Source organism: Nycticebus coucang, chromosome 2 (genome assembly GCF_027406575.1).
Source record: "Nycticebus coucang isolate mNycCou1 chromosome 2, mNycCou1.pri, whole genome shotgun sequence".
Lineage (NCBI taxonomy): Eukaryota > Metazoa > Chordata > Mammalia > Primates > Lorisidae > Nycticebus > Nycticebus coucang.
Window position 1 is genome coordinate 6644411 of NC_069781.1, and position 12010 is coordinate 6656420.

General features: G+C 49.7%; 1 protein-coding gene across 2 annotated transcripts in view; it reads right to left on the minus strand.

Annotated features, from left to right (window-relative positions):
- Positions 1-735: 735 nt before the first annotated feature.
- Positions 736-12010, minus strand: part of ABL1 (ABL proto-oncogene 1, non-receptor tyrosine kinase) — a 151101-nt gene continuing 139826 nt past the window's right edge. For both annotated transcript variants that reach the window (XM_053559600.1, XM_053559605.1), the window contains exons 7-11: positions 11088-11272; positions 8530-8682; positions 6265-6354; positions 5777-5941; positions 736-3430 (exon numbers count right to left, since the gene is read on the minus strand). In XM_053559600.1, coding sequence (XP_053415575.1) covers positions 1707-3430; positions 5777-5941; positions 6265-6354; positions 8530-8682; positions 11088-11272 — 2317 coding nt within the window. In that variant the 3' untranslated portion in view covers positions 736-1706. The remainder of the gene's footprint in view (positions 3431-5776; positions 5942-6264; positions 6355-8529; positions 8683-11087; positions 11273-12010) is intronic.

A 12010-nucleotide genomic window follows, 5' to 3' on the forward strand; every position in this document is an offset into this window, starting at 1 on the left:
GGTATAAATGTAAAATATAGTGGCACATCATGTTAACAAAGAGCCCAGTACCTTGTAGAAACAGGCAGTCAGGGATACCAGGTGGTCAGTTTGCTTTGTCTGCAAGGCCGCTGTTGGTGTCAGCACCTCCCTCAGGCTGCGTAACACAGCCATCTGGGGGGCAAAGAGGTGATTTGCTGTGAGAACCGCATAATAAAACGATCCAGAGGAAATCATTTCTACCAGAAAAACAAAACACAAGTTTTAGGTGATCAGTGTAAAAACAGAGCCTGTGAGGTTACAGGCCTGAGAGGCCCAAGGAGTGCTAAGGTGGTTTTCCCTGGGCCCAGGTGAGGCCCTGGGGAGTTAGCTGCTCTAGGCCAAAGTCCGGAACACCTGAGGTCCCCAAAGGTCAAGGTCTCTGTCCCTCAGCTCTGGTCCTGGGCAACCCAGAGGAAGAGACACCAGGGCCTGCTCTTGGAAAATACTTTCTGGGGTTTCATCTGTGGTTTTCTTAACACTCCCTGATGGCCCCACAGGGACGTGAGGCCAAATGTTCCTCATGGTAATTAAATAAAAGACATTTCCCCAATTCAAGAGCACAGCTAACACTGATCAGGCTTTTGGTGCCGACAGTCCTCTTCTGCCTCAGCCTGTCTGTTGGTGCCCTGTGGCAGCTCCTTTTTGTATCCAAATGGCTTTGCAGAGGGTAGAGCGTTGAAATGCTTCAAGAACTCCAAAAAATTGGAGACTGTCTTATCACAGAGAAAGGAGCTAGGAAGGGAAGGTAATGGGTCACCAGGATGTGAGAAAGGAAGGCTTACCCTGGGCCACCAGATCTGCCTGGGCCCAGTCCAGGGCTAGACCTGGCATCAGCTGTTTACACAGCCAGCCACTGCCTCCCTGTCCGGCCCTGTTCTGCTGCGGGTGGGGGTGGGAGGCAGCAGTAACAGTGACCTGCCATCCTTAAGACTTAAGCTTTTTTGCCAGGACCTGGCAGAGCATGTCAAAAACAGTAAGGATGGGGGTCCAGGGACTTGGATAGGACAGATGATAGCTTCCAGGTGTTCAGGACACAAAGGCTGGTTGGTGTTAGCACCCTATTTCCCACCCGAATCAAGAGCTGTTCTGCACACAAGGTAAAGCAAGTGTGTAGCCCTGGGGAGCAGAGGAGGGCAGAGCGACCAGAGGAGGCCATGCACGCCCCTCCTAGAATGTGGTTCTTGAAGCACATTTTCAAAGCAGGAGGTGCAGGGGCAAGGAGTGTGGGGGAGGGACAAGGCCCATGGACTTGGTTCAGGCTTCCGTTTTGGGGGGGCAAATGAAAGAAGGCACCACCAGAGGAGGGTCTCCAGAGAGAAAAATGAAAAGGGCACTCCTTTGTGACCGTTCCCACCTGAGCTGGAAAGCTCAGTCTGAAGCACTTGGTGGGAACCAGCCTGATGGGCCAGGGTGTGCCCACTGCAGTCCACAGAGCAGGGACTCCACAGATAAAATGCGAGGACAAAGGTGGCTCAGAGAGCCCAGGCTGGGGAGGAGGACAGTGTAGGGGGACAGTTGGGGCACACATAGGTAGTAGGGCTGGACTCCACGGGGGCCCTTGGCTGTGCCTGGTGCAGAGCTCCTGGCCCAAGGTGCTGGCTCACTAGTCCCGTCAGCCACTGTCATGGGCATGACAGGCCCCCTTGTGCTGCAGGCAGCTCCAGCTTCTTGACTGCTGGCGTCTGCTACCTCTGTACAATGTCACTGATCTCCTTTACAGAACTAAGGAGCTTGCTGAAGTCCTGAGTGGCTGCCGGGCCACTGCCTGCTGTTGCCGGGCAGATCTGAAGTTCCCGGAGGTTGTTCTCCAGTTTGTTGATGGCCTCTCGGAAGGCAAACTTGTTCCTCATCTGCTGGATGGAATCCACGTAGCTCACGCAGAATGTGTAGAGGTTTTTGCCGGCTTCTAGCACCGCACTGTGGCTGGCCATCTGTTCAGAGTTCCTAGAGATGGCGAGGCACAGGGCCTCAGTGCTGTCCAGAACCACACCCTTGGTGATGGCACCACTGGCGATCCGTTCAGGAGGCTGTCGAGTTTTCCGAAGAGACACACGGGTTGATATGAGAGGGATGAAGGCGGTAGAAGACGGCTGGTCCCCAGCCAGGGCTGAAGATGCTGATGGCAATGTGGAAGAAGTAGGGGCTGTGTTGGTGGGGGTCCCCAGTGGCTTGGTGGATGACTGTGGCTTTGGTATGGAAGGGAGCACAGGCTTTTTGAGGCCCTCTCCTAACTGGCTGGGTTTGGCGGCATCACTGTTCACAGAATCAACAGCCAGATTCATGGATCTTGTTTTTGTGCTGGTGCCTAGCTCCCCAGCTGCCTCCTGGCTTGGGCTCTGCGAGGGCTTCCCAGCCTTCCCTGTGGAGCCTGGAGGGGGTGGAGGGGGTGGTGGGGCAGGTTTGAGCTTGGACAGTTTCCCCCTGTCTCTCCCAGGAGACTCTGAAGAGTGCTTGTGCCTCCGTGCTCTGGACTCCTCTGCTGAGGCCTTGCTGGGGCCTGTGGGTGCGGCTGAGCCCGCTCTGCTGGTGGGGGACACGGGCTCAGCTGCAACTGGGGTCCCTAAGACACTGCCCTTCCCCACATCTTCCTTGTGGGGGATGCCCGAGGAAGGAGCCACCGTGACCTGCCGACGGAGGAGTTTTGGAGTCAGACTTGGGGGACTGGAGCCCGGGCTAGACTCCATGGTGTCTTTGAAGACCTCATCAGCAGCTTCCTCGTTCTTTTTCACCAGCCTAGGCGGGGGAGTCACAGTGCCCCTGGTCACCTGGTCAGCCCTGTTCTCACCAGCCCGCTTCCGAGGCAGAGCTGGCTTTTCGCTTTTGTGCCCTCCAAATGTGGAGGAGTCAAACTGTCTTCCAGTGGACTGCAAGTCCCGAGGCAGTGTGACCGACCGCCACTCCGTGTCCTTGGCTCCATGGGGCACGCAGGAAGCAGAGCAGGACCGCAGGAAGCGCTTGCTGGAGCCGCTGCTGCCCTCTTCCTCGCCAGCAGCGAGGCGGCTGCTGGTCAGAGTGCTTGACTTTTTCCACAGGTGGGGAGACCGGAAGCCTGTGGCTCCTGATTCCCGGAGGGCTCCATTGGGGACACCAGCTCCATTGCTGGGCTTTGGGGACTTGGCTGGCTCTGCTGCATCCAAGGGGGTGGAAGTTAGTGCCCCATTGCTGATTTCCCGGCACTCTTCCTCACCAGCCCCCCTGCGCTCTGCCGGGCCATCCATCTCACGGAAGGAGCTGCTGCGTTTGGGAGGGGTTGGGGCTGTTTTCTTCTTCTTCTTGATCAAGGCGCTAAACAAGTTGGTCTTTTTGTCTTTGGGGAGAAGGCGCTCATCTTCGTTCAGGCCACCATCCGGGGGACCTCGCTCTTTTCGAGGGAGCAGTGGAGACACAGCAGGTTCGTGGTCTGGAGGATCTGAAACACATTGGGAAGAGGTGAACCCAGACCAAAGGCTCCTGCACGGTTAGTGTGGGGCTGGGCATCCAACACGCTCCAGAGGACCAGGTAGGATTTGGTCTGACCTGATAGGCCTGGACCTGATAACCAGCTCTGCCAGCGACTTTCCACAAGGCCTAGACAAGTGACTTCTCTGCTCATTATCAGCTTTCTCACTTATAAAGGACTACACTGTTGCTGTGAGAGAGTAAATGGTATGATGAATGTGGAACACATGTCCCAGCTTCCAGCACAATCTCTCAATGAATTTCATTGTTGCTGGTAGTGTTATCGTTAGGGAAGACTCAGGTCTCTCCTTGAAGATGAGGAACAAAGAGCTGGACTGCTCTGGGCTCTCCGTCCCAGCCCTGGCTTACTGCAAGGCAGCAAGGTTCCTCCAACATCTCTCTCTGGTAATTCAAATGACAAGGCCAAGCAAAGGTTCAAACCTGTGGCTCTCACACCAGCTGCCAGGCAGGGTACCTACGAGGTGTGATTTGGAGGGAAGGAGCTGCAAACCACAGGAAGGAAGGGACAATGGGGCATTATGTGTGGGAAACATGCTTGGACAATTTTTAAATAGGCACGCTTAAATATGAAACCTAGTTCATAAAAAATCTTTCTGGTGTTGCCAGGCTCCTGTAAATGACAGAATTCTCCCTCAGAGCTCAGAGGCAAGAAGAGAGGTTCCCCTCAGCACAGCGTGATCTGGCAGAACCCAGGCAGCACGCAGGACATCTGCTCAAAGAGCAGCAAGAACCTCCCAAAACTTCAATCCAGGGGAAGAAGGCCAACAGAGCAAAACTTTAATGAGTTATACACAGCACTGTCTCAGAGCCGAGTGGCTAACACCCTCGGCTCACCATGAGATGGCATATCGAACGCCCCTCAGGAGAGGACTCACTGGTATAAATGGACATGGACGCTTACCACTGGCTGTGACGAGCACAGTGCTCCCCTGGTGGCCTCCCCCCACTACTCAGCAACCCGGCCAATAAAAACCATCACAAGGATAAAGGGTCAAAGATTCCCGAGAGTCCACATGCCATAACCTCCAGAGTGGGCCAACAAGATGCTTGAACAGGTATAGAAAGAAAGTACTATAATTTGGATTTCTTACATAAACATTTTAAGTGTGTATTTTGGGTATATTTTGTAATACACATGCTATATTCCTACAGTAGTATGTGTATATATATAAATACTTTAAATACTATACATGCATAGGCCCATTTTAAAAAATATGGGTATATGATTAAAAAAATTTGAGGTCTAGAGATTCTGCTGTGAGTAGACATCCCATCACAAATCTCCATCACATCCTGGCTTTGGACCAAGCTCTTGCCTGTAATCCTAGCACTTTGCGAGGCTGAGATGGGAGGATTGCCTGAGGTCAGGAGTTTGAGACCAGCCTGAGCAAGAGCAAGAGCAAGATCCAGTCTCTACAACAAATAGAAAAACTAGCTGGGCATGCTGATGGGCATGTGCAGTCCCAGGCTGAAGCAGAAGCATCTTTTGAGCCCCAGAGTTTGAGGCTGCTGTGAGTTATGGTGACATCACTGCACTCTAGCCAGGGCAAAAGAGTGGGACCCTAGGTCAAAAAAAATAAAAAATAAAAACAACTGGCTTTGTCCAGTCCCTTCCCTCAGAGTCCAGCCCACTGTCGGCATGCCCTGGAAGTCTTGATAACCCAGACACGTGGCCACCCTTGCGCTTTCATTCAGATGCTCTGCAGCAGAATGCAGGCTGCTGGGGGTAACTAACACAGAACACAGCCTGGTATATAGGAAAACTAGATAAATGTTGCTAATACCATTTTTAATAATATTTTGAGACCACCCCCTGAACTGACCCCATTGCCCTCACTCACCTAGGGAAGAGCACCAGAAAGGCATTCCTCCCAGAAACCATGAGGACACCAGCTCTGTGCACAGGTGTCTCCTGGTTCCACTTAGCTCCAGTGAGCTTTTCATGTCGGTGCTTTCATAGCAAGCTGCTTGTCACTCGGTTCACGGCTTACCGTTGTCACATCTGCCCCAAGAGCGCAGCACAAATGCTGCAAGCAGCAGGGATGGCAGGTGTGCTGCCCATCTCCCTGAACTGACCGCTGCAGCCAACAGCCAGCGCCGTGCGGGGGGGTGGGGTGGGGGGACACTGTGGGGAGAGCCTTCCTCTGTCTGCAGCACTGCTGAGGAAGGATATGGTGTATGGACCCGGCTTACAGCTTCCCATTTGCCTCTATGGGCCTCAGGCTGTTGACCCTCCCTGGACCTCTGGGAGAGAGAAGAGTGATGGGGTTGGGGTGAGGTAGGGGTAGGGACATACCACTCTCTCCCTGGACCTTGGAATGGGGGGCCTCAGGCATGTCGGTGGCATCTTTGGGCTCAGCAGCTCTCCTGGAGGTCCTGGTCTTGGTGGGCAGCTCTGGGGCCTGAAGCAAGGTGCTGGCAGCCCCTCGGACGCCTTGTTTCCCCAGCTCCTTTTCCACTTCTAAGAATCACACATGCATACAAACAGAAACCCAGCACCGTCAGTACCAAGGTCAGCTTAGAGTGATGGTTCTTTCTCTTTCTCAGGTAACAGCGGCCATCTATACATGGCCAAAGAAAAGGGACAGATGCTGGAGAAGCAGCAGTTAGTATTTCTCAGAAATCCCTGCAGGGCTGCAGAAGACACTCAGCACCTCTGCCCAGCTTTCTAGTCTCAGGGCTTCACTGGCCTGTGTGCACTTTCACCAGGAAATGAACTAAAGAACCCAGGCTGGAGTCCCACATGGCCACCCCCATTGCAGGCACTCTGGGGAGGGACTTTACCATCTGAGATACTGGACTCCTGGAACATTGTTTCAAAGGCTTGGTGGATCTCAGCAAAGGAGGGTCGGTCAGAGGGGTTCCACTGCCAACCTGAACAGACGAGACCGAAGTCAGACCATCCATGAGACCTTGCTACCAACGTGAAGCCAGCAGTTCTCAAGGAAAAGTCTGGATAAAGAAGCATACTATTCCTGCTAACCAGCTTTTGCTGTGACAAGTTAAAATGATGAACACCATGTGTCCTATTAACAGACATTAACAATCTGAAAAGACAGAGGCTTGGTGCCTGAAGCACAGCGGTTACGGTGCCAGCCACATACACCGCGGCTGGGTGGTTAAAACCCAGCCTGGGCCAGCTAAACAACGACAACTACAACCAAAAAATAGCCGGGCGTTGTGACTGGTGCCTGTAGTCCCACCTACTTGGGAGAGAGAGAATTGCTTAAGCCCAAGAGCTGGAAGTTGCTGTGAACTGTGAAGCCACTGCACTCTACCCAGGGTGACAGAGTGAGACTCTGCCTCAAAAAAAAAAAAAAAAAAAAAATTAATTAAAATAAAGTAAAATAAAATAAGAACTCCATTTACAGGCTCGGCGCCTGTAGCTCAAGCAGCTAAGGCGCCAGCCACATACACCAGAGTTGGTGGGTTAGAATCCAGCCCGGGCCTGCCAAACAACAATGACAACTACAACCAAAAAAAAAAAAATTACAAACATATATCTTCCTCAGCCCCAGTCTAGCAGGTACAGGAAATTACTAAGCCAAGCAGCTCTCCATCTACTCTCATTCTTGACTTTTTGAAGTCTGAAATCCTCACCAGTACAGAGACGCTAATGAAAACAAGAACAGACTGAAGACTACATAGATTGATGAAGCCCGGAGCTGGGGAGCAGGTGTGGGCCCTCTCACGCCCTTCTCACCCAGGTGTTAACTGAGCTGGGGAGCAGGTGTGGGCCCTCTCACGCCCTTCTCACCCAGGTGTTAAATGAGCTGGGGAGCAGGTGTGGGCCCTCTCACGCCCTTCTGTTAACTGAGCTGGGGAGCAGGTGTGGGCCCTCTCACGCCCTTCTGTTAACTGAGCTGGGAAGCAGGTGTGGGCCCTCTCACGCCCTTCTCACTGTTAACTGAGCTGGGAAGCAGGTGTGGGCCCTCTCACGCCCTTCTCGCTGTTAACTGAGCTGGGGAGCAGGTGTGGGCCCTCTCACGCCCTTCTGTTAACTGAGCTGGGAAGCAGGTGTGGGCCCTCTCACACCCTTCTCACTGTTAACTGAGCTGGGAAGCAGGTGTGGGCCCTCTCACGCCCTTCTCGCTGTTAACTGAGCTGGGGAGCAGGTGTGGGCCCTCTCACACCCTTCTCACTGTTAAATGAGCTGGGGAGCAGGTGTGGGCCTCTCCTGCCCTTCTCACCTGGGTGTTAACTGAGCTGGGGAGCAGGTGTGGGCCCTCTCCTGCCCTTCTCACCTGGGTATTAACTGGCACAACATTTATGGAAAAGAATTTGGTAAAATTAATCAAAATTTAAAACCCACACAGTCCTCTGAACCAACAGTTCAACTTTTAGAAATACTAGTATAAATACCCAGAGAGATATCTCTTTGAGGGTGCCCGTTCCTGCCTTATTTATAACAGCAGAAAAGCAAATAAATGTATAAAACAACCAAATGCTCATCAAAAAGAGGACTGGAATGAATGAACGCATTAAATCATTCAACAGAATGCTAGGCAACTGTAGGAAGGTAACAGGTGGGGAGAAGAGAGAGAGATCTAAATACATGGATATGGAAAGGCAAGCCTGTTACCCTGCCGAGTGGGAAAAACAGAGCTACGATCGTGTAACTATCTTACAGAACATATGATAAAGAATCACATAAACACACAGTATAAACAGGCATAAGTAAATAATATAAAACTGATAGGCTAAACATTACCCTCAGCGTTTAGTGATTATAGCAGAATGTCGGAAGGCAGGGCCCTGGAACCTGTATTTATTAATACAAAACCCAGGTTTAGAAGCCACTTACCCCATTTTTGCTTTAAAAAAGCCCACAAAAACAAAAACAACTGACATATATGCTACCTGTAAATAAAGAAATAGAGAACCACTGACAAAAGTCTGGAAGCAACTAATAAAACTATTGTATTAGTTGCTTCCAAGGAACTAGGACAGAGCAAATGGAAAAACATTAAGTTTCTCCTCCGTCCACCCCTGCACTGCTGGACTCCTCACAGTGCCCTGCGCGTCTCGGGGCAGGCTGGGGAGGCTCACATGCTCGCATGAGTTCATAGACTTTCTCTGGACAGCCTTCTGGGCGCTCCATGCGGTAATCTTTCTCCAGCAGCTCGTAGACCTGGGATAGGTCAATTCCTGGGTACGGTGACATGCCGTAGGTAGCAATTTCCCAAAGCAACACTCCAAATGCTAAAAGAAAAAAGAAAAAGGTGGTTCAAGATGTACAGGATTTAACTACATTGTAACTAAAATCGGTTACCTGTCCAGTGGGCACCAGAAATTACGCCCTCAGAAGCACCCCAAGCACTGTCATTTTACAAGGCTCTTAGTTACCAACAGTACAAGACAAAACAGGACAAAGTGACATTTTCAGTTTACTCTCTAAATAGACTAAAACAATCCAGAAAAGGACTGGATTATCAGCCTCTTGGGGGGGTTATGTGACTGATGTTGCTGATACCTTGTGGAAGAAACCTAGGGCTAAAAGTCAGGTGACTACAGTCCTCTCTTAGCTCTGTGACAACCAGCTACTGGCCACCACCTTGTTACCAGGTGTATCTCCAAGGCTCCTCCAACTCTAAAAAGCTCATAAAAATCCTATGAGGTCTTTGAAATCCCAGATTATGGCCTTGAAACATCATTTCTCATTAAAGGAACCAGAACTCCTCAAAGAACCAGTCAGGGGCAGAGAATGAACCTGGAGTATCTTGTGATTTCAGAGAGCATGGATGTCATGGTAGACCAGGTCAGGTCAAAAGGCCTATGAGCTAATTTCAAGTTCCTACTGCCCACAGGTGAGACAATCTGGGTATCAACAAGGAAAATAACTTCAGTGGATTAAAACATACCAAATATATTTAAATCCGAAGAGTTCATAATAATACCACAAAAGACAAGCAAAAACAATTGAAGAGTATTATCCCTTTTGACTGCAGAGAGCTCAGAAACGAAACGTGTCTACAGGCATCCTTTGCACCAAAGGAGTATCTAGTTTGAATGCTTAGAGGTGCTGTTCACATTCAAAATGTTAAAAAACCAAATAGTTATTTCAAAAACTGGTAAATAAGGGTAGAGAAGCAGAGAATTTATCCTGCTTTTTCTATATGAATAGGCCCACTATGCAATCAAATCTAAGAAGGGCAGTTTCCTCTTGTAGAAGTATTATCCACTGATAAATCAGGAACGAAAGAATTAGAGAATTTCCATCTGGCAACCCCTAGTGAACTGTTAGATGTAGGCCCTGGATATTAATAACTGCAAAAAAAAAAAGTCAAAAAAGAAAATCAAGCATTGTGTATCTACTGATGGAAGAGCATCCTCCTCTGACACATGCTTACCAAGAGGGGAAAACTCAAACCTGAATGTGATCAAACTCCCTGGACCAACTACCCACTTCGTAGAAATACTGAAGCCCAAGGAAGATCCTAAATCACACTGTGGACAAAGTGAGCAAAACCCAGATGTGGGAAGCCGTAAGGGATAGACGATGAAGTTTCTTCAGGAAACAGAAACATGGGAGAAGGAGTTTGCAGAGGAGAAGAGACTTAAGGGAAGAGTGACTGACGCACCGGTGGCCACATTTGGGCCTCAGTTCAAACGCTATAAAAACAAAAGAGAGTATGATTTTCATAGTTCAACTGAAAATTTGACGTTGGATATCTGAAACTATCAGAAGTAACTACCAATGTTGGGGGTTGCAACATGACTATGCTCATTAAAAAGTCGTCTTTAAGATACTTATACTGAAATAGTTCCCCAAACTATTATGCAAAATAATATGATGTCTGGGAATTGCTTCAAAATAGTGAAGGGTGGGGCTTGGGTGGGGCCCAGAGGAAGCACGAGTAGCCAAAGCAGGGCTATGAGCTCGGTGGGAGTGTTGTTACAGGACCGTCTCTTCAACGTAGACTTACAATTTGTCATAATAAAAAGTTCCTTAAAAAAACAATCAGACTTCTATACTATATCCTGCAGGGAAAGGTTTTAGGTACCTATAGGGTCAGCCAGCTGCCTGAGCAAATCCAAAATCCAAGCAACAAACTTAGAATAAAAACACAATAATGGCGGGTGGCGCCTGTGGCTCAGTGAGTGGGGCACCGGCCCCATGTACCGAGGGTGGCAGGTTCAAACCCAGCCCCGGCCAAACTGCAACCAAAAAATAGCCAGGCGTTGTGTTGGGCGTCTGTAGTCCCAGCTACTCGAGAGGCTGAGGCAGGAGAATTGCGGAAGCCCAAGAGCTGGAGGTTGCTGAGTCCTGTGACATCATGGCACTCTACCGAGGGCAGTAAAGTGAGACTCTGTCTCTACAAAAAAAATAAAAAATAAAAAAACCAAAAAACCCCATAATAATGGTAAGTTAAAAAAAAATTATCCTGGATTATTTAAGAGGAAAAATTTCACTTTTACTTCATTTTGAAAAGTAAGTATGAGAAAGGATTTTAAAATGAGAGTGGAAGAAACAAAATAAGAAAGAGAATTAAGTAATGAAGAGAAGAGAAAAGGAAGAGCAAGAAAGACATGGTAAAAAGCCAGGAGAAAAGCAAAGAAGCCTCTAGCCGTGGGCGCGGGGCCCCGTGCAGCAGCAGCGCCCTTACCCCAGACGTCAGACTTGATGGAGAACTTGTTGTAGGCCAGGCTTTCAGGCGCTGTCCATTTGATGGGGAACTTGGCTCCGGCGTGGGCTGTGTAAGTGTCCCCTGTCATTAGCCTGCTCAGACCAAAATCAGCCACTTTCACCAAGTGGTTTTCACCTACCAGGCAGTTTCGGGCAGCAAGATCTCTGAGAAAGGAAAAAAATTCACCTATGAGAGCTCCTGGCCAGCTTTCAAACCTACCGCTGCTGAGCAAAGGCATGAGACACTGACCACCGAGGATCATCCCGCTGGGAAGCGGCACACCGTGAGCGCCCCCCACGGGGACCCGCTGCAGAGGCTGGCACTGGGGTCAGGCTCCCAGCCCGTGACCCAGAGCAAGTTAATTAGCTTGGGTCTCAGTTACCTCATCCGTAAAATGAAGATGATAGTAACAGTGCCTGCCTCTTCGGGTTGTTGTGAGTGGTAATAAATTAATATGCAAAGTGCTCAGATCCAGGCATTGAGAAGAGCAAGTGTGCAGTCACTGCTCCTCTGTGCCAGGGAGAAGGGTAAACACTCAGCCCAGTCCTCAGTCACAAGCAGCTTGTATCACAGTGAGTCTCTGCTTGTCCTATCCAGACTTGACAGGAAAAAATAAAATGAAGCCCATGGCATTTTTTAACCCAAATTCTGTTTCCCACTCTTCTCCTTCTTCCTAATGCTTACCCAACTGTATCCTAAAAACTCTCTCCTATATAATCTTCCTCCTCTCACCTCTTGATCTTCCCAGGGAGGTAGGAGTCTAATCTTTGTGTCATGAATGTTAACCATAAAATCACTGGAAGGGAGGGATGAGAAGAGGCAGCAGCTTGAGGTGATGGCTGCACAAGACAGCCTGATCATCAGCAATGAGAGAGAAATTAAATACAGAAGAGTTGTGACTA